General features: G+C 54.3%; 9 protein-coding genes across 9 annotated transcripts; 5 read left to right on the top strand and 4 right to left on the bottom strand.

Moving 5' to 3' along the window:
* Nucleotides 1–54: 54 nt before the first annotated feature.
* PG997_009836 (threonyl-tRNA synthetase) lies at nucleotides 55–1,560 on the bottom strand (the record flags this gene model as incomplete). Its single annotated transcript, XM_066814151.1, has 1 exon — nucleotides 55–1,560. One exon carries the CDS (start codon nucleotides 1,558–1,560, stop codon nucleotides 55–57), a length of 1,506 nt encoding a protein of 501 aa, XP_066666113.1.
* Nucleotides 1,561–2,365: 805 nt separating this feature from the next.
* PG997_009837 (uncharacterized protein) lies at nucleotides 2,366–4,111 on the top strand (the record flags this gene model as incomplete). Its single annotated transcript, XM_066814152.1, has 1 exon — nucleotides 2,366–4,111. The coding sequence occupies one exon, from the start codon at nucleotides 2,366–2,368 to the stop codon at nucleotides 4,109–4,111; it is 1,746 nt and encodes a 581-aa protein (XP_066666114.1).
* Nucleotides 4,112–6,718: 2,607 nt separating this feature from the next.
* PG997_009838 (uncharacterized protein) lies at nucleotides 6,719–7,723 on the top strand (the record flags this gene model as incomplete). Its single annotated transcript, XM_066814153.1, has 1 exon — nucleotides 6,719–7,723. One exon carries the CDS (start codon nucleotides 6,719–6,721, stop codon nucleotides 7,721–7,723), a length of 1,005 nt encoding a protein of 334 aa, XP_066666115.1.
* A 1,133-nt stretch (nucleotides 7,724–8,856) lies between these two features.
* On the top strand, nucleotides 8,857–9,687 carry PG997_009839 (uncharacterized protein; the record flags this gene model as incomplete). Its single annotated transcript, XM_066814154.1, has 1 exon — nucleotides 8,857–9,687. The coding sequence occupies one exon, from the start codon at nucleotides 8,857–8,859 to the stop codon at nucleotides 9,685–9,687; it is 831 nt and encodes a 276-aa protein (XP_066666116.1).
* A 496-nt stretch (nucleotides 9,688–10,183) lies between these two features.
* On the bottom strand, nucleotides 10,184–12,007 carry PG997_009840 (uncharacterized protein; the record flags this gene model as incomplete). The annotated part of the gene is made up of 1 exon (XM_066814155.1): nucleotides 10,184–12,007. The coding sequence occupies one exon, from the start codon at nucleotides 12,005–12,007 to the stop codon at nucleotides 10,184–10,186; it is 1,824 nt and encodes a 607-aa protein (XP_066666117.1).
* Nucleotides 12,008–14,164: 2,157 nt separating this feature from the next.
* PG997_009841 (uncharacterized protein) lies at nucleotides 14,165–15,363 on the top strand (the record flags this gene model as incomplete). The annotated part of the gene is made up of 3 exons (XM_066814156.1): nucleotides 14,165–14,187; nucleotides 14,245–14,852; nucleotides 14,924–15,363. The coding sequence occupies 3 exons, from the start codon at nucleotides 14,165–14,167 to the stop codon at nucleotides 15,361–15,363; spliced, it is 1,071 nt and encodes a 356-aa protein (XP_066666118.1).
* A 461-nt stretch (nucleotides 15,364–15,824) lies between these two features.
* PG997_009842 (uncharacterized protein) lies at nucleotides 15,825–16,474 on the top strand (the record flags this gene model as incomplete). Its single annotated transcript, XM_066814157.1, has 3 exons — nucleotides 15,825–16,042; nucleotides 16,108–16,247; nucleotides 16,305–16,474. The coding sequence occupies 3 exons, from the start codon at nucleotides 15,825–15,827 to the stop codon at nucleotides 16,472–16,474; spliced, it is 528 nt and encodes a 175-aa protein (XP_066666119.1).
* An 806-nt stretch (nucleotides 16,475–17,280) lies between these two features.
* On the bottom strand, nucleotides 17,281–17,838 carry PG997_009843 (uncharacterized protein; the record flags this gene model as incomplete). The annotated part of the gene is made up of 2 exons (XM_066814158.1): nucleotides 17,281–17,292; nucleotides 17,356–17,838. The coding sequence occupies 2 exons, from the start codon at nucleotides 17,836–17,838 to the stop codon at nucleotides 17,281–17,283; spliced, it is 495 nt and encodes a 164-aa protein (XP_066666120.1).
* Nucleotides 17,839–19,091: 1,253 nt separating this feature from the next.
* Nucleotides 19,092–19,642, bottom strand: PG997_009844 (uncharacterized protein; the record flags this gene model as incomplete). Its single annotated transcript, XM_066814159.1, has 2 exons — nucleotides 19,092–19,390; nucleotides 19,474–19,642. 2 exons carry the CDS (start codon nucleotides 19,640–19,642, stop codon nucleotides 19,092–19,094), a joined length of 468 nt encoding a protein of 155 aa, XP_066666121.1.
* Between the last annotated feature and the right edge of the window lie 895 nt (nucleotides 19,643–20,537).

The raw sequence follows: 20,537 nt of genomic DNA on the forward strand, positions 1-20,537 counted from the left end.
TTACTTCATTTGTACTTTTCCAGGTCTAGCACTGATCTGAAGCTGGCGTTGGTTCTATTCATACAAGTCCAACTTGGTTTTCAATAAACCCAAGAGCTCTTGGGGCGCCATCTCCTTCTGCTTTGGTCCATCACTGTCGCCCTCGCCGTTTATGCTGGTCATGTCGACTGTGACGGTGCCGTTTGGCAGCTGTCTCGGCCCTATTGTCACAATGACGCCATATCCCTTGGCCTTGGCCTCTCTCACTTTGGCTCCTATACTCGTTTTCCTATCATCGATGTCTACAGCTAACTGAGTAGCATGGGTGACAGGACCATCCTCTCCTGCCGTTTGTCCATGGGTGCCAATAAGAATGTTCCGTGCAGTTTCGGCCAACTCAAGAACTGGCTGGCTATCATTCACGGTCAGGATCATCACCTGTCTCGGGTTGAGCCAGAACGGCCATTTTCCGTCATAGTGCTCGATCAGAAGCGCCATTAGCCTCTCGACGGAACCGAGGACGGCTCGGTGGATAAGAACAGGAGTTACAGGCCCCAACTCTGCCAGCTTTTCCGCATCAGTGGTGACCTCGCCCCTTCGTTCCAGCTCTGGTGCTGGGGCCTGGTACTCCAGCTCGAAGCGTTTAGGCAGCTGGAAGTCGAGCTGGATGGTGGCTGTTTGATGTTCCTTTCCATCGGAGTCCCTGAGGATGATGTCGATCTTGGGTCCGTAAAAGGCGCCATCGCCCTCATTGACGGTCCATTCCTGGCCCGACGCATCAAGGGCTCGCTTCAGGCCGTTCTCAGCCCTCTCCCAGTCTTCTGCGGTGCCAATAAAGTGGTCGGCCGGCCTTGTGGACAAAGCCAACCTGTATGGCCCCAGCTTGAAAACCTTGTAGGCGACGCGGACGAAGTCGAGCGTCTTCTTGATCTCTTCCTCAATCTGCGAGGGCCGGCAGAAGATGTGGCCGTCGTCTTGGTGGAAGCGCCTGACGCGAGTGAGCCCGCTCAATGCTCCTGATATCTCGTTCCGGTGGAGAGGGGAGAAGTCGGCATATCGGATGGGCAGGTCGCGGTAGCTGTGGTGTTGTGCGGCGAAGATCAAACAGTGCCCGGGGCAGTTCATGGGCTTCAGGCCATACTCGTCCTCCTCGCCGGCTTCCGACTGATCTTTCCGCGACGGCGAGGTGCTTGTTACCGTGAACATGTCATCGCTGTAGTTCTCGAGATGGCCCGACTTGACCCATAGCGCCTTCTTGTAGATGGTGGGGGTGATGACTTCTTGGAAGCCATAGCGAACGTATTGCTTTCGCAGGAAGTCGACTAGCCGGTTGAAGATGCGGGCGCCGTTAGGCAGCAGGATCGGCGAGCCGGGGCTGTAGATGGAGGTCGTGAACAGCTCCTGCTGCACGCCGAGCTGTCGGTGGTCGGCTGCGGGTTTCGGGGGCAGCCCTGTGGTGGATGTTGCACATGTTGCGCATGCTCGTCGGAGCAGTTGCGCGCCCGGCCGAGTCGCATAGGTATTGCGTGGCAATTGAGATAGGCCCTGAGGACGCAGCCTCAATATTCTCCTGGCAAACATCCCTATGGCGTTGAGGTCGCTATCGAGTCCATCGCAAGAGGTACTGAATACCTCAAAATCTCGAGGCCCGTTAATTGCAGTTCTGCCCGCTAGCTAGCGCAAAACGCCGACACACCGAAGCATGCTCGGGCGTGTCAAGCTCATTACTCCAACCGGCGTAGTTCTGTAGCCCGCTGCTGAGCCCCCTGCAACCGCCAATCATTCTCCGCTGTCAGACTCGTCTTCTGCTCAGCTGACCAGGATGTCACCTGCAACATTCTCCAGCCTGGATTGTTTGTATTCACGTCATTCCCCCAAAGAGGCACTACATTATATTGGAGGCCACTCCGTCAGAGGCCGACTGCTTCTTTTGAATTGCCTTATCAGCCAAGACTTCTGTCCAACGTGAAGTAAACAAACGTGCTGCATACACACCTGCGAGAAGTCTAGTTCTAGTGACTTGACATCCATAATTTCCACGAGTGAATGAGTCATCACGCTCGTGCACGGCAGCCTGTCTCTCCCGTTCGTACTATAGATAGGTACTCGAAACTACTAGCCTCAATTGTTCGGTCTTATAAAGAGAGTCAATCTGCATCAAACCTTCCGAAGATATCGCCACCTGGAAGCACAACGCGCCTACACAAACTACATTGTTCTTTTACTGCGTGATATCACGTTAAGGCTGATATTACCTGCCTGAGGGAATAACTGGCCAGAGCCGGTTCATCCCATACGTCTCACCTGTGACGTTAGCTAGAGAACAAGGCCACCGAGCATCATAAGGATCTGAGGAAGCATTCAAACAAAGCGCATCATCAATAACATGGCTCCGCGAAGACCAGGTCGCCAGGCGGACCTGCCGGTAGAGAGCTCCTGGCGGATGGTGGAGGGTGGCGAAAACGACTCCTTCGACACCTCCATCGTGAACGACCCTTATGAGGATGATATCGTCTACTCTACTCAACCCTACTCAACCCAACCATCCCAACTATCCCAAATTTCAAACTCACAGAGCCAAAACTTGGGGTCTCAAGACAGCATCCGAGACTTCGCCAACGATGCAGACGAAGAACAGGTTATTCTGCGTGCGCCCTTCCAGCCTTCGCTGGCTTCTACGCGCCATACATCCATGGACAAAGACCATACGCCGGTGCCAGAGTTCTTTATGCCCAAACTTGAAGTGGAAAGTCCGCGACGCGGTATGCGTTCGTCGCGAATGATCCAGCCGGAGTATGAAGATAGAGTGGTTATGCGACGAAGGACAAACCGTCAACCGAGTGAACCGAGTGGCCCAGCGTACCAGAAACGACATGTCCAAGACCGCAGGCCTCAGCGCGGCAATCAGGAGATAAATTCTCTCTGGGACAGATTTGCCGCATCAACTCCCGCCTTTTTGTTCAACATTGTTTCCTGGTGCATCTCCGTCTTGGGCATGGCGCTTAATATCGCAAAATACCCCTTGGCCATCTGCCTCGCCCTCTATATCCTGCTGGGCGCCGGCATGATGGTCAGGAATATGGTTACGAACTCAATATCCACGTCCTTGTCACCACTATGCCGTATACCTGGAGCCTCGATGCTTGAGCTCCCATTCTGCCCGGATCTGCCCGCTGTGCCAGGATCCGGAGGCAAAACGCCAGTCGAGTTTGATGAGCTTATGAACGTACAATCCGACTTCGAAAAGGTCTTGGAAGACTCTTCACGGGGCGTTTCCTTACCTATGGAGATGAAGCGTGCAGAAGCCTCGGTGAGAGACTTGCGCACCTTGATCAAGTATAGCGACCTACCGGCACGTGAAGAGCTGGTGTTCGAGTTTGACGGCTATATCGACAATGTGCGCATGATCGCAACTGACCTTCAGACCTTCAACACCCATGTCGGAAGTGCTGTCGATAGCGTCATCAGCATCAACCGATGGACATCCAGGTACATCGATTCTATTGCAGCCGAGCGGGAGGCCCGAGACAACACGCTTGCTCGTTGGAGTGGCTGGCTGTTTTCGCCTTTCCAGCCGCAAGTCTTCGACGAGCGGATGCTCCTTGACAAGTATGTGGAGCATACCGGTCTGGTTTCCGACAAGATCGCCAACCTCATCGTGGAAGCCCAAGCTGCGCTACGTATCCTCTCGCAGGCGGAGAACAATCTCCAGCTCATCAACGAGCATGTGGTACGGAGCGGCAACGAGGTCAAGGCCAAGAAAAGCGAAGTGTTCTGGGATTTGTGGACGCTCGTTGGAGCTAATAACAAACGGCTACACAATCTCAAGGCACAGCTGGGCCTCTTGAAGCAAGTCGAGGTGCAGCGAAGCTCGGCCGTGGAGCAGCTTATCGGCCTGGTCCACGACTTGGGTGACATCCAGACCAAGCTCAGCGACCTGCGCGATCGAGTAGTGGCGCCGGAGCTGCTGGCGGACCAGACTTCCATACCGCTCAGTGTTCACATCGAGACCATCAACGCCGGGGTGGAGCGACTGGAATCTGCGAGGAGCCGCATCCGTGCCGAGGAGAACGACAGGATCCAGCAGGCACTTTCGAGAGCGCGGGATGATAACCGCTTGATTGATGGTTAAAACCAAAGTGGTGGACCGACGGCATGCTCGATAGCCTGCTTAAGTGACCTCTTGGGGGTCGGAGACTCAAATCAGCTATGGGATTTGAGCAGGTTTGCTCGCACGTCAAGGCGACTACATGAGCGACTCGACGCATACCTACGCTGCTCAGGAGTGGAGAGAGATGACAAGAATTTGCATGGGTGTCAAATGCAAATCGGTGTACATTTGGTTAGCGGTAATCAGTTTCTGAATCAAGTAGCTTTGGGGGCTGGTGTTTGGCGCTCTACGATAAATAGAAAGTTTTGGTGTTCTCCCTGCTATACGTTTCCAATATCAGGATGTAACAATTCAATTCCTATGATTTTTCATGTCGGTGACACATTAAGGTTATGTATAATAAAGACACTTAGTTCAAGCAGCCTTTAGGTCGACTACTCACTCTTCTGCCACGCTTCGTTACGACAAGTTGTGCCCCTCTGTCTGAAACGAATTACTGATAGGCTGTTACTATTCGCCAGTGTCAATTACCACTGATACCAAATCTGAGCCTTCGTGTGCACATCACAACGTCTCAGGGGTCTATATTCATGAAGCTCTGCGCTCAGGGAGTATCAAGAAAAGAGGCCCACGAGCATGCCCGAGTTCTTTCGCACGAAGCAGCGTTGTGAAGAATGAGGTGAGCGAAACGCGGGCGAACTATCATTCCCATACATCCTATTGTCCTTTTCATGGACCGAAAAAGCTTACCGACCGAATTCGCAGGACAAGCCGAATGACCTCATATCGCGAATCAAGAGTAACGGTTTCTCCAAGCCCATCTGGGATGACCTCGACGGCATGCTCAAGGCAGAGCTCTATATCGGCCGGAGCGTGGAGCGTGTCGACCCGTACTGTAGTCCCGGGGGTCTCGTCGAGAAGGCTTTGACGCCGTACATGGCATACATCAAAGGCTCCAGCACCGCAGAGCTCGACGTCTACTCATATCAACCAGGTTGGGGCATAGCATAACTTGACGCGTAGGTAAATCGTAAGTTGCTATATAGGCCTGCAAGTATATCTGGGTTCTTTGACAGTACTCCTGCAGCTTATGGCTACACGGCGTTTCTTCAGATCTGCATGTTCATGCGACTCAGGTGGCTGTATGTAAAATTCAAAGGCTTATGCTGTGTCAAAAATCTTACATCCAGGATCTCTGGACCGTATGATGACCCCGATTCCAGCTACTTAGTTACCGAGTACTTAAGCACCCCGACTTTGTGTGGGTTCTGATAATGCTATTTCTCGAGGTCGATGGGAACCAGCGGATGGAATCGATACTGAGAAGAAATCAATATCCACCGCAGTTATGATCACCAAAGACGGAAGCAGTGTAGGGGAAAAGTCGGTCTCAGGTTGCTGACAGCCTTCTTTGCATCAAGGGCGCATTGGGTTTCACGTTCCGAATGTCTTGTGTGCGACTGGGGGGTTACGCGATACGGGACCGCATGCCCGGATCCGAACCAATCTCGCCAGCGAAAGCAATCGTCTCCAAGCCTACCTACCTACCCAACCCCCTCCTCCCGCAGTCATCTTTATGGACATCGCATGTACGGATGCAGTGCTCACCTCAGCCCTCCATCTGCACGACGGTGCCTCCGAAATTGCTCATCAAGACCATCGTGCCATGTGGTCAGCGTGCATGCAGGAATACCACCTTGGGGTCAACTCTGATTGGCTGCGCCGCACACCACACCACCCATACGGCCCCTGACGGTGACGTTGGATAACACCCTCCCGACTTTGGCTTTGGGGGCCTAAAGCTTCCTGGCCTTCCATTGCCCTTCGGTGCATAGCAGGAGGATTCGCAAGCTGGAGAGCCACGTGGGTTTTGGACTCTATGGACTCTATTTGAAACATGCGGGCGGAATCCTTCGAAGCCGGTATTTGAGAGTTGGTGGGTGAAGATAAGAAAAAGGGGTCGTGAGTTCGTCGTTCGGTGTAGTTGTGATGTTTGTGGTCGAATTGCAATGATTTGGAACGAACATACTTCGCTGTTGTCCAGAGTGGAGATGACTAGGTATGCGTAGTGAGTTGTATTCCCCGGCGTTGTTTCCCCGGCTACGGGGCCGAACTGCTGTGTTTCTCCCCACAGAGATCTTCGGTGGCAGCCTGTCGGAACCGAGAAACAGGGAGCGAAAAAGGAGGGGGGGCTGTCAAGAGCAGTTGTCTTTCGTATAGTAGCGGCAAAAGATAACAAAGTCCCTCGCATGCATCCATTCTGCTGACAGCGACAGGCAGGGAGCGAGAGACATCCACCGCACGTGGCTCCGCTGTTCAAAATCCAACGTAAGCACAACTGCCGCATTGGGGGCACAGCAGCGACCCTACAAGGCTGTCTTGTCACTGCTTATGTGCGTGTTCTGATGACATTTAATCAAAGGAGGGAATGGCCTGAGGAAGCTGGTGGTTTTCCCCAGAGTCTTCTTTTTCAGCTCTGTCCTCTCAAAACCAGCCGCTCCTTGAACGTCGATCGTGAAGTCCATAACATAATACCGCCCAACGTGATAGCTGTACTACTTCATAATTGCTATCCAGTTCCCCCAAACAAGCTAAACACACACGAATGCCGGCCTCTCTCGAGCAAACATGTTGAGCTCCATCACTCTGACGCACACGTGCAAGCTGCCGCGCAACGTGACCAGGCAGGCCGTCATCGAGTTCCTACACAGCCACGAGGACATCATCGACCTGTCCCCGCTGGTCAAGGAGCGGCACCCCATCAAGGCGCCCGCCAGCGCGCCGCCGCACATGCCGCAGCAGCAGCAGCTCGGCCAGGCCGCCTCCTGGTGGAGCATCACGGACAAGATCTCCTATCTGCCGGGCCACCTGCTCAACGGCACTTACACCTACACCGGGGCCTTTGTCAACAAGTCGACGGGGCTCGAGGCGTACATAGATGCGCCGGCCGGCACGTCGCTCAAAGACGTCTGGAGCGTCGTGCAAAGCCCCAAGTCCACAGCGCCTTCTTCCTCTTCCTCCTCACAAGCAACAACACCAGCACAGTCGGGCGAGACGGACCTCTACATCCGCGTGGATACCAGTGCGCGGTGTCACTTTGCGCTGCGCGGGTTCGTCCGCAAGATGCTCAAGAAGTCGCACGCGGAGCTGGTGCGCCGACTGGCCGCCAAGACCCAGCTGAACGCCAGCGCCTTCGGCTGGAGCGACAGCACAAGCGCGAACATGAGCATGAGCAACGACGACTTTGAGTCTGTCATCCTGCGAAGCAAGCCGTCCAGGGAATGGGGAGGAACTTATGGCGGTGGATGCATAGGCACCGAGACCCCCAGTCCTACAGAAACAATCATCTCCCATTCATCCTTTTCCCCGGCTGTGGCGGTAGCGCCCGCATCATCAGCAGCATCAACAGCAGCATCACCACCGTTAGCGAACCTCAGCGAGATAGCCGATCTCTACAGCTTCGCTACGCACACGGGACCCTTTACGGCGGCAGAGCAAGCACAAACATGGAGTGTCCCCGATACCACCGCGAATTTGCAGACTGGGTATAACGCGTGGTCTGCAGGGCGGTTTTGGGAGAATGACTACCGGGCTCATGTCGGCCTCAATATGGGAAGAGGCCAGACTGTATGAGAGGGAGGTGAATTGGGTCTGAGCCGTGCGAATTCAGACGGGGCGGGAATTGCTTCCAAGCGAGGAACCCCCGTCGTCAAGTTGGGCCCAGGTCGGCCTCGACATATATATTATACCCCTACAGCCATGCCCGCGGACGAGATGTAGTTCGCGTGCATTGGGAAAAGCTATAGCAGAAATCGCGCCGAGAGAGGAAGGGCCTACGAAAGTTGCTGGGCAGTGCATTGTTGAAAAGCATTTTTAGCTCTGAAGCAGGTGAGGTAATGCTCACTCCAGAGGGAACTACGAATTTGAACGGACGAAACACTCCCATTGGGAAAGGGCAAGGGTAAGGTATCCTCCCTCATATTACTATCAAATGCCCGCTGTATTTTTAGGCATCATATTTGACGGTCTAGATTTGCATTTGCTTTGTATTATACATAGTATCAGCTATATTCCCTTAATAGCGAGAACGCTGCTTTTGACATTACTTTCCATGAAGGATCAACTGGTACCCGATCTGTCCGATGAGGCATTGCATCCATCCTAGGATAGCTATTACAACCATTATATCTAGTAGAATAAACATTGTGCCAGTGGTATTAATAATTTTGATCCATACAGCAAAACCAACATGTGTTGTAGCTACCGAGCTTCTCTGTGATTTATTACTCAACCTATGGTCATGTAAGACAAGGCGTGGTTGCTGCTGACTGCTGTAAGTTGCCGTGACAATCTGTCCAGAACCCCAACAGGATAGACCTATCAATGTATCCTGTAGTGTATCGCAAAACCCAGTACATTTCAAAAGAAAGAGAAACGACTTGAAATTATGCTATACAGAACAGTACTTAGGGATGGTGGTGCAATTGAGGTGTTCCTGGTGGTGATTGAGGATGATACGTATTGTCGAAGAACTGAGGACGGTTTGGCACCAGCGCTTATCTGGTGCCCCACACCCCACGAAGAACCCACTTAAAAGTTCAAACCTCTGAGCATCAGCAGCAATTCAATTCCGAGAGCCAACGCCTGCTTGCTTTCGCCATTAAGACCCAAATCCACGACAAAACCTGCGCCTTTCTCTCGCAGCCACCCCAACTTCCGACGAGTTTGGCCCAACTTCGCGCTCACACCCACACCCACCGCCCACCATGTCGTCCATGCGAAATGCCGTGCAACGGCGCAACCACAAGGAGCGGTCCCAGCCCGCGGACCGGAAGAAGTACGGCCTGCTCGAGAAGCACAAGGACTACAGCCTGCGGGCCAAGGACTTCAACAAGAAGAAAGCGCAGCTCAAGAGCCTGAAGCGCAAGGCCGAGGACAAGAACGAGGACGAGTTCTACCACGGCATGATCAGCCGCGCCGGCCCCTCCTCCTGGGCCAGCAAGGGCAAGCGCTGGACCGGCACCGTCGACGGCGACCGCGGCAACCGCGCCCTGCCCATGGATGTCGTCCGCCTCATGAAGACCCAGGACATGGGCTACCTGCGCACCATGCGCAACGTCGCCGGCAAGGACGTCAAGGCCTTCGAGGAGCGCGTGATAGGCATGGGCGGCAACCCCGACAAACCCCCACGGGAAGATGACGACGAGGACGACAGTGAAGACGATTGGGAAGACGAGGACGGACCGGCCAAGAAGCCCAAGAAGATAGTCTTTGCCGACGCCGTGTCGGACCGTGAAGACAGGATCCTGGCCGAGATGGAGAGGGAAGAAGCCGAACGCCAAAAGCAGGAGGAAATGAACAAGCCGAGCGGCGACGGCGAGGAGGAGGAGAACCCACAGACTCTGCGCGCCGAGCAGAGGCAACGGATGCTCCTGAAGCTACACCGGCGGCTCCAAGTGGCGCGGAAGAAGCTCAAGACCCTCTCGACGGCCGAGAACGAGCTGGAGCTCCAGCGTGCGAGGATGGCCAAGACATCGACAATCGGCGGCGTGACGAAATCAGGCAAGAAGTTCAAGGTTCGCGAGAGAAAGCGATAGGGCACACGCATACAAACATACACACATCTTGTCAAAACCGATCATGAGAGGGTAAAAAGTTTTTGTTGTCTCGGCATTCGAGATCCGGCGTTAATAGTTCGTGGCCGCCAGCGAGGGGGCTGTCTTGATATACCCAAGAACTAGATCTAAAATATACAGATCGAGAGAGCATTGACTTTCCCTCTCGACTTTTCGCGTACCATCTTCTCGAGGCTTTGGAGCCCCATATAACATTATTTCCTGATCCGCGCCTAGATGAAAGAACGCCTTATCCCATCTCCCAGATGCAACAGTGAGAATCACTAACCGAATCAACACAACAGCATCTCGGGGTATCCTATCTGCAATCGCTCGTTGTATACTAACCAAGTCCCAGCAAAATGAAATAAAAAGCAGAAACGGCAAGCGGAAACGATCCATCGTAATTCCTCGTGATAATACTACTAATACTGGCAACGGCAATAGCCTCAGTAGGCCGTTTCTGTCATGGTCATCCTCACAGCTTCTCGCTCGTCAAACACTTGCTCAGCCCCGAGATGATGGCCACGAGCGTCCGGAAGATCATCGTCAACGTCCAGATGACGCACTTGAAGGCGAAGCTGACGATCTTGATGACGGTCCGCGTGCACCCGGGCAGCTTGTCCCGGTCCCGGACCTCGAGCTGCTTGCCCAGGCTGCTGGCCTGGCTCTCGAGGTCGAGCTCAAACTCCTCGAACCGGTGCCTCCCGGCTTTGCCCTTTTTCTTCTTGTTCTTTTTGCTGTGGATGCTTCCGCCGAGGTTCTCGTTGCTGGGCCGCCCGCTCAGGCGGCTCATCAGGCTGTCCCGCAGGTGTGCCGAGGACGGGGCTTTGATCAGAGGCGGCGGCGGCTCGAAGTGCTCGACGTGGGTCGTGTTGCGCTCGTCGAGGTTGGCGACGAGCATGAGGGCGCAGACGGCGACGTCCAGGATATAGTAGGCCTCGATCCGGCCCGCGACGCCCGTGTCGAGCTCGAGGAAGCCCTCGCCCGTGCCGACGCGCGTCAGCTTGCACAGGTGCTGCGGGCTCTCGATGTGCTCGATGGTGTACTCGGTACGGCTCCAGGCCGGGTTCCGCTCGACCGTGACGCAAAAGGGCGTCGCGACGGCCGGGTGCACGAGGAAGTAGTTGCGGCTGTCCTCGTCCCACACGAGGCGCGCGCACTCGCGCTCCGCGGCCGCGACGGCGGCGCCGTCGCCGGGCTTATCCAGCGCCATCTTGGTCGCGGCGGACGGGTACAGCAGCGCGACCAACCCGTCGTTGGGCGGCAGCCGGCGGGTTTCTTCCTCGAGCGTAGTGCTGATGGCCTCCTGCCACGTCTTGTTCTTGTCGTGGGCCTCGCGCAGCGCGGCAAGGATCCCGCTCGGTCGGTCCGCGGCCGGGTCACGCTCCTTGAACGGCTTGCCGGGGTCGTGCCGGCTCAGCGTCACGTAGGCCGAGGCCGAGGTCGGGTTGATCTTGAGATGATACAGGCCCTGGCTCGTCGACGAGAGGTGGTAGATGGGCGCGTCCTTCTCGGAGGTCAGCTTCATGCAGTACGTCCGGCCTTCGCTCGCGGACGCCTTCCACCCGTTCGCCGCCTTCCAGTAGTCCTTCAGGTCCTCGGTCGTGCTCACGGGCGGGATCACGGGCGGGTCTTGGTACCGCCGCGGGTTCGGCATATTCGGCCACCTCTGCGTTTGCGTCTGGGTTGAGCCCGCGCTCATGGGGCTGCGTACGGGGCTCCTCACAGCCTGCTGCTGCTGTTGCGGGTTCTGACTCTCCGGTTGCTGCTCCTCCTCCTCCTCCTGCTGTGGCGGGAAACGTGACTGGCGGCTGATGACCTGTCTGGGAATATGCCGAGGGCTCGTTTGGGTGGGGTAGTAGTCCTGGCGGTCGAAGGGGAGGTTGTGGTCGTACTGCGGGAATATCGAGCGAAGGCCTGCTTCCGCCCCGTGTGGGTTATTGCTGGGGTTTGATAACGACGATGGTAACGGCTCCCGTTGCCCTTCCTCTTCGTCTACGATGGGCCTCTTGGCGATGGAGCTCCTCGAGCGGTGGCTGTTGTCTCGCACGAGTGTACTGGCTCCAGAGAAGGCCGTATCGGTCCGCGGCGGCGCCTCAGAGACCGGCACTGGCTGCGAGACGGCAACGGGGGCGGGCGGCTCTTCTTCTTCTTGATACCTGCGAATCGCCCGGGCAGTGGGAGAAGAATAGTGTCCTGGCCGCCCCGTAGATGCGGAGAGCGGCGAGCCGTCAATGACGTACTGTGAGAGGTCGTTCTCTGGCGTCCGCCTCCCGTGGTGGTTCCGTGGCGGCGTCATCTCGAGTGAGGGACGTGGCTCCCGCGCGGATGAGTCTGCCCGAGGCCGAGACGTCGTTCTCCTCGGCTGTGGTTTCGTTGGATTTGTATTGGGGAATAGTGAGAACCCCCCAGTGGCGCCAGTCGATGGTGACGCCATGTTGCCAACTATAAGTTACTCTCTTCGTCTGTATCAAACAGAAACCCGTGGCTCGTGCTGCCCCCCGTGATATGTCTAGAGAAGGCAGGATTGTCCCAGTCTCGGATGCAGATGACCAACGGTCCCAAGCTGTAAGGGAGGCGAATGTCACTATTATTGGGGCATGGCTTGGCTCTTCTCGGTATTTAATGAACAAGCAAATATCGGCGAGGCGAATGGGGACACGAAACGTATCACAACACATTAACCGTGCAGGAAAGAATCTGCAAAGAGAGGACCAACGGCTGCAATAGACCCAAGTAAGGCCTGAGAACGAAGATATGAGAATAGCAACCCTTCTGCCAATTTTCTAATTCAGGCAAAAAATAAGCAAGGGAGTGGGTGGAAAGTATATACCACCGAGGAGACAGCGCCGGGGACAGAGGACCAACACGCACTGCATGCAGGCGCTCACTTGCCAAACCAGGCCTGCTATATCCCCGAGCCCCTCCTCCGCAGTAGTCAAAAGTTGCCCAGAATGCCCATCAGCGGCACTTGTACGCGCTGGCGCCCATCATGAGTGGATGGGATGGCTGGTGGGAAGCACGGGTTCGCAGGGGTTCTTTGTGTGTGTCGCTTGCTCTCTCATATCATTTTTCGTCTCCTAGCATGCAAGGTGCAGCAAGTAACTGACTAGATGGCAAGCAGGGAGAGGGGTTGGCTGGACCTGCTCAGCAAATGGGCATTTCATTTGCTCGGGGACGAAAATAGCAGTGCAGCAAGTCTCGCGCTTCTTGGTGCAATTTTTCTGTCGGTTGAAAGGCCGGCGGCTACAATGCTGTGATACGGGGATTGATTGGCTTACACCATGCGCGATCCCTGCTCCGGGGGTGTTGATGGTTGGTGGGCCTGAATATCATCCCTCAGATATGGCCCAATTGGACCCTAGCCCCCGGCGGCAACAAAGATCAATAAGGTTCACCGACTCCCCTCGTCCATTGTGTCTTGTATCCTGCTGCTGACGGAAATAACAAGACCCCCAGGAAGAGAGAGAACGCAAAGAGAAGAAAAGAAAAAAAAATAGACCATGCAGCCATCCTGGGCTCACCCAATCTAGTCTGATTGGCATCCCATCAGCGCCTCACAGGCGGTCGGGCTGAGAGCTGGGCGGGTTTCTGTAAGCGATGAGAGGTCGTGCAGAACGGTCACTTGCTGTTCAACTGCCGATCGTGTTCCGAATAGGTTGGCTGCATGCTGTGTGCTAAGTGTTGTAACTGGGGAGGGGATCTTGAACCTGTGGAGGGCAAGATTTATGAGATCGACCTGGCATCTGGGAGATGATAGGCGGACCGTGCTCTTTCTCTTCACCCAAACGTGCTAACCAGGAACTGACGATGCTGCTGTTTACATGTAGGCACTACCAAGCGGCAATTCAATTGCTTGAATGGTGCGATTACTCCGTATGGTGGTGATCTAGATCCAATCAGAAGACAGCTGGGGTACCTGGATCTTGCCTTACCCTGTGCTGGTCCAAGCTTCAGTTGCTCATGTCGGCATAGATTTGGTGCTTATCTCGACTTGAGTAAGGAACACGCTGTTCTATGATCTGCATTTGATGACTGGATTAGCTTGACTAAATCAATGAACAGCACGCTGTTTCCTTTGGTCTGTCCCGAGGAACTTGGTTGTCGTTTACTGACCAGAAACTGACCCCGTAACGGCCAAGATAACAAAGCGGCCGCTTATTGCCCCGCTCGCTCCGATGCTCGGATATCCGATTCATACCGGCGATGCACGCTCATCATGCCATACCATCTCCACTTACATCACAGGTGCCTGATGCCTGATGCATATGATCGATTAGTTCGGCTCAGTTCGGCTACAACCACCCAGAGACAACATCGCCTGCTCCCGCTGGCTGAGTGATGTAAATCTGGCCACTGATATCAATACGTAGACCTCGCCGTAAGGGGAGAGATCGAAGTTTGACCTCTGAACCTCACTCCCGAGAACGCAGAAAGACATTTGTTGGCCAAGAAAATGACACACATAGTTGTACTTGGGTAAGCCAGTGACCCAGATCAGCCAAGTAGAAGATCATTTTGACTGAAGCAACCCAGCGCCGGTGTGATTGGGCTTAGCTCGGCCCTCCAGGTCCAATCGCAGGGGCATCGAGTCACGATCCTCGCTCGAGATTTCCCAGGCCCCTTTGAAACTGTAGATCCTAGGCTACAGATAGACTACACCTCTCCATGGGGCGGCGCACACAATCGCTGGGTTCCGCCAACCAATGCTACTGAAGAGCGTGAGCATGCTATGGCACTTCGCACTTTCGCCCGCATGAGGGAGCTCAATAGGGACTATCCCGCTTCAGGCATTACATTTATGCCGGGTATAGAGTATCTGGAAGCCCCGAGCCCTGCATACCAGGAGCTGAATGCTGAGAAGGCCAAGAGTCTGGGTATGGAAGGCTTCCGGTTGCTAAAGCCAACCGAATTACCAGATGACAAGGTGAAATTGGGGTTCGAGTACAACAGCTGGTGTGTGAATCCCATGGTATACTGTAGCTTCCTCTTGCGGCGATTTGGGTACCTCGGGGGCAAGGTTGTCAAGAAAGAGGTGAGGAGTCCCGTCGAGATTTTCGAGATGAGAGAGCTGGGGATAGTTGATGCCGTTATCAATGCTTCTGGTATTGGATTTGGTGATCCTAATGTGTTCATCACGAGAGGTTCGTCCCCGCAGCCGAGATTCCTTGTCGAGTCGACTTTCTACGATATGACTTAACTCATTGTTTCCCAGGTCAAACGTGCCTTGTGGCAAATGCGTGCTCAGCGACCGTCACCCGACAAAATGCAGATGGCTCGTGGTTCTTCTCGGTACCGCGAAACTTTGATGGCGGCACAATTATTGGAGGGACAAAAGAGCCAAACAATTGGGATCCGAATCCATCGTCCGAGGTGAGGGCCTCGTTGCTTCAGAACTTTGCAGCGACATATCCGCAGATACTCGGCAAAGACCAGAAATACCGAGCCATTGCCGATGTCGTTGGTAGACGGCCAACTCGAAAGAATGGAATGCGACTTGAGAAGGAGCTCACCGGGGATGGCAATTGCATTATCCATGCATATGGTCTTGGAGGAAGGGGGTATGAGCTCAGCTGGGGTGTGGGTGAGGCTGTGGCGGACTTGCTATCGGGGCATCTGAGAACTGCATCTCTGAACCAAAGGCCCAAATTGTAGACGAGTATGTTCATTGATGGAAGAGAAGGAGAAGAACGGCAAATGTCTGCCAGGGAGATTGAGAAGGTGCCACCTCAGCTGTCTCCAAGGTTTGGTCAACAAGCACCCAACATCTCGTACACTCACTAGTGTAAGGAAGGCATGAAGGCCACGTACAAAGACAAAGTTGCGCTTTCCTGCAACGTTGTTGCATCTGTAGAACTGCAGGCGTATTAGTCAACTCCCTTTGCAAATTGGAAAATGAAACACCCATCGGATTCGACTTCAGTGACTCCGGATTGACTGACCATAATCTTCACACCTTTTGTCTCTCACCAGGCTCTTGTTTGATCAGTCTCGTGAACAGGACCAGCTATCGACTGCCACTCGTTCATCTCTTCCATTAACCCATTTCCACCATATCCACGCTCGTTTCTCCCAAATCTCTACCACCACAAGACTCTGCACTTGCACCAACGACCATGTTGCGTCCTATCGCCTTCGTCTTCTTCTTGGTCCTAGGACAGGCCTTCGCAAGTTCCTACCTCAACTTCTGCGATCTCTTAACTTACGGCTATACCAGCGAGGGCTTCGTCATCGCTGCGGAATGTGGTGACAGCAACGTTCCTGGCTGCCAAGAACTCAACATTGGCCGATGCTTCGCCAACAGCCAGGGCAGACTCGTCGCGGCCGGAAACGGGTAATCTTTCCACGTTGCCCTTCAACTTTTGGAGTATACGTACTGATATATCGCGTGTGTTGCAGAACTGGCGGTTTCGATACCTCCTGCACCGGATGTACTTTGGACACGTCCAAGAGCAACACGTCGACTTATGGCACTCTGACTTGTCAATGCCTGTATTCCGCGGCCAACCACACAGTTGCCATCACTTCGATCAAGACAGGTGAGGCGAACTCTCCGGGCACACATCGGGTCATGATACACTGACATCAGCAAAAAGATGACTTGATCAGCTTCGATGCGAACCTCGGCATGCTGTGCGGTACTGCTAGTGGCTTTGCTGTCCAGTCTGTCGAATGCCCACAAGCTTCCGGCCGACGGGCCAACCATGTTCGCGAGAGGCAAATCAGACACAGCCTCCGGGGATTTCCAGCCTGGCGTGGCGTTTGAGTTGAACATAGGGGGTAGCGGATGTTTCTAACCCGTTGCAATACCAACACTATCCAGTTCAACAGATGATATTGGAGGAAGATAACATGGTTATTTGATTCTGATTCAGACGGTGTCGATGTGACGACAACTGAACTTAGCATTGCATATCCGCCATACTGTGCGGCTAATCTTTGAGGACATGGGATATGGGAAGGAGTTGTTATGTATGATTTTTCAAACTGTCTCGAAACGGCCTTTTTAGACACATCAATAATGATATACTGGGTTGTGTTCATTAGCATTGCCTCGGACCGGACGCCAGAATAAACCTGTGTTATGACGAGTGCTGAAGCTCAAGAGCTTCAGCACCTAGGTAAGGTCGAGGGTGCTGGCTTCTTAGTGCGAACCAGACCTAATGTCATTGATCAAGTTCGACCGCTCTTCAAGTACACTGTTGCATTGTTCATCTGAGCAAAATTCATGTAAAGCAACAGGTATTGGTATTAGCTGCGAACTATTATTTGATTTGTATCCTCATGCAGTACGAAACAGCTTGGCTGAACAGGAACAAGAAACTGCCATAAGGCCCTTATGAATATTAGGGGTAGAAATTGGTGACATCCTTGAGACGTCCCTGATGGCTCTAACAGAACAACTGGAGATAACCACTGTTAGTAGTGAGTGTTTCGCTCCTCGAGCCAGGTGAACGTCCTAGAGAAACAAGAGCCCAGCTCTTCCTTCTGCGTTGTTGCCTGGCCACCTTTTCCCCATACATGCATGCCAAGGGCGAGAGAGCCAGGAAAATGCGACGATTGGTTCAGAGCTTAGTTCTCTGTCTGTTGAAGTTGGATAGTTTGTAAGCTTTCTGGTTTTACTTGGGGGTGGTCTTTGATACGTACAGGTACAATGTAGAACGGCGGAGCACTCCCAGTGTTCACCTTGCCCGGGGCATTCGCACTCATGGGCTGACCACCGCCCACGGGGAACATTCCCGGGCCGTTGTTGCCCTGCTGGCCATTGTTGGGGTTGGCGGGCTGGCCGCCGTTGTTCATGTCGGCCGGGGCAGGCATTTGACCGTTTCCGTTGTTGCCATTGGGCATGCCGCCGCCCATGCCGCCGTTGTTGGGCTGCCCGGCGGCGCCACCAGCACCGCCCATGGCGGGAGGGGCGGCGGCAGGAACCGGGGTCGGCATCGGCTGTTGTAGGAGGCTGTCCGCGTCTAAGGAGACGCAGAAGCCCAGGGAGCTGCCCTGCGTATTGGAGACGCACGAGCGGCGGAGGCAGCACTTCTCCCCGCCGGCGGCGCAGGCGCGGCCCTCTTGCACGCAGGCGCTGGCGAGGGTGGCCAGGAGGAGGGAGGGCACGATGGAGAGCAGCTTCATGGTTGCGGTGCGAGCGAATGTAGTAGCAGTATTGGAAGTAGTAACGTCTCGTGAACGAAAAGAGTGAGGCAAAGCCAAGTCCGATAACCAGCGGAGTTAGGAGCTAGCAACAGTGAATGGAATACCGGGGGAAAGGGGGATAAGGGTCTTGTATTCAGAACAGAGTGGCAGAGGGGGAGCTGCTGGACTACGGCTGACCGAAACCGAGATCTGAGAGGAATCGATGAGATTCTTATCGATCTTATATACCCCGAGTTGTGTCTCGCGACGAGGAGAGCCAGCCATTTGACGCCGGGGTCCGGTGGAGAAAATAGGGGGCAAGTTTACTTACCCCTTATGGGATCCTAGCGTGCAGTCAGTACTTGGCGAGTGCATCGCGTCTTCCTTCAGCTACTGCAGCACCCTGCATATTCCAAATCGAAGCGCGTAAAGTATCTTTCCACCCAAGCACGCAGTAGACATAGACGTAAGTGTATGCTTCAGTGGCTTGCAGATGCGACGGTCCTGCTGCCGCCAAAAGCATATTGCATTTGGAATATCCCCTTCTCTGTGTTAGGGGTCAGGTCCTTCCTTCGAACGACCAAATCAATTGGCTCAGCAAGGTTCACATCGTCGTGCCGCCCCATCCGCACGCGCAACACACGGGAGAAAGAAGATGAAAGGTGCCGTTCGTATTTCGTCCCGCGAATAGACCGGATGACAGGACGTTGCATCCGAACTTGGGCGAGGCTCTGAGACGGACTCCTTGATGGTGGCGATGCTGATCTTGCTTCTGCTTCTCTCTCAGTGGTCTGCCTGCAGTACCAGCCTCATCGCTCACCTCTGCGAGCGATATGGTTTTCATCATGTCCTGCAACTAGAGGAAGCTTATACGAGAAACACCACATCGAGTTCGGGCTCGCTTGGCGTCGGTTTGTTCTAAGATCTCGGCAACCACTGCGCCGTGTGCTCTGTTTCGCACCAGCCACTATCACGCAGTCAGGCCGGCTAACCGGCGAGAAGTCACTTCTTATCCCTCTCGGCGAAATGCTTCATGCGAAGGAAACAGCTATTTGACAGACAGAACAAGGGATACAAGCATTGGAGATGTGCACCCCCAGTAGTCGGACCGGAACTCTAACCCTATAACCCAGCCCCTCCCTACCCCTGATAAGTCTCACTAGAACAACTGTGCGGCCCAGCCCAGATTGAACCCACAGCTTGAGCGTGCCTTTCTTCATCTTTCTTTCTTTGTTTTTCTTGCCCTCTCTCTCTCAAGCCGGGGCCGCCACCGGCGATAACCACGGCTGACACCGGCCCTTGTCGCAGTACCCGCTGCAGCACTCGCCAAGCTCGACGCCCGTCCTGGGGTTGACACATGCGACCCATGTTGGGACGCAGGTGCCCGAGCAAGTGACGCCGACGACGGGCTGGGGCGGCCCGAGCAGGATCTGCTGCAGGCCGCGGCTGTTGATGCCGTTGACGAGCGCGACCTTGCCGGAGGTGCGGAAGGTGCACTGCTTCTGCGCCGTGAAGTCGGGCGCGTCGATGTAGTTCACCGCCATGCCGTTCTCTGTTCGTCACATATTAGTGATGGCAGATGATATAAGGTTTCTTGTATATGCAAAGCAGAAGAAGAAGATGAAGACTTCATACTGGTCAGATGTTCGCGACCGTCTGCTGGCATCCTCATGGTGTATTGGCCATCCGCGCTGTGGAAGACCAGGGTGAGGAGCTGTGGCCCTGGTCTCGGCGGCTCCAGCGGAGAGGTGAGCACACCATTGGCAAGGCAAAGGCTCAGTGGCACGTAGATTGAGATCTTCATGATATTCTCTATCTCTCTATGTGGGAATGTTGCTTCGGTGACCACACTGAAGGTGTTTTGTTGATTTACCAAAACTTGGTGAGCATAGGTATTTTGTTGCCTTGACGGGACGGTGCGACAGGGCAGCCCCTTTTATGGTCCGTCATATTATGTTTTCTTTCCCTCTTTCGTGCTGCTGGTCGCTTAGCGACATTCTGCAAACTGCATACTCGTCGCGCTTTGGATACTACGTTGGAGTCTCCCTCTGCAGCTGCGGTTGTTCTATGCATCACGGCCAGAACATGCAGAGGTGAACCGTTCTGGGGGGGCTTCGGCTCCTAACCGAAGACCAAGCCCGGGTAAATGTGCGGTCAATGGAACGGTCTCATCACGATAGGATGACTGCGTGAGGCTCCGATGCGACGCTTTAGCTATATGGGTGGATTTTGGCCCAATCGCGTAAATGGTCTTCAGTGGCGGCAAAAGTGTAGGACATAATCGTGAGACTTGGGGCGCCTCTCATTATCTCACGACTTACAGACAGCAATGGCTAGAGTCCGGGCCAGCCCGAAAGAGCTTCGTTGGAGCATCACCCAGGCGCTACCTTGTATCAAGTATGCAACAATCACATGCTCGTTAGATCCCTGGAAGAGAATCAAAGTCGCGATTGGGCGTTGGTTCTCGAGGACTCGATTTGGTGCATGTATCCCCTTTTATTGGATTAGCAGTATATGACTTTTCCTATTCCGAACCCAATTCTATTTGTAACGAGACGGGAACTCGACGAATCGAACTTCCCTCTCCTAGTTAAAGGAAGTTCTGGCTCAGGAGAGCCGGTATTGAACCTGAGCGATTTATATTAATGATGTCTTCAGAGAGGAATAAAGAAGCGAAGGTCTCATGGAGGCCTGGCTCA

The sequence above is a fragment of the Apiospora hydei genome (genome assembly GCF_038363865.1).
Source record: "Apiospora hydei strain CBS 114990 chromosome Unknown utg000007l_segment0_segment0, whole genome shotgun sequence".
NCBI classification, from domain to species: Eukaryota; Fungi; Ascomycota; class Sordariomycetes; order Amphisphaeriales; family Apiosporaceae; genus Apiospora; species Apiospora hydei.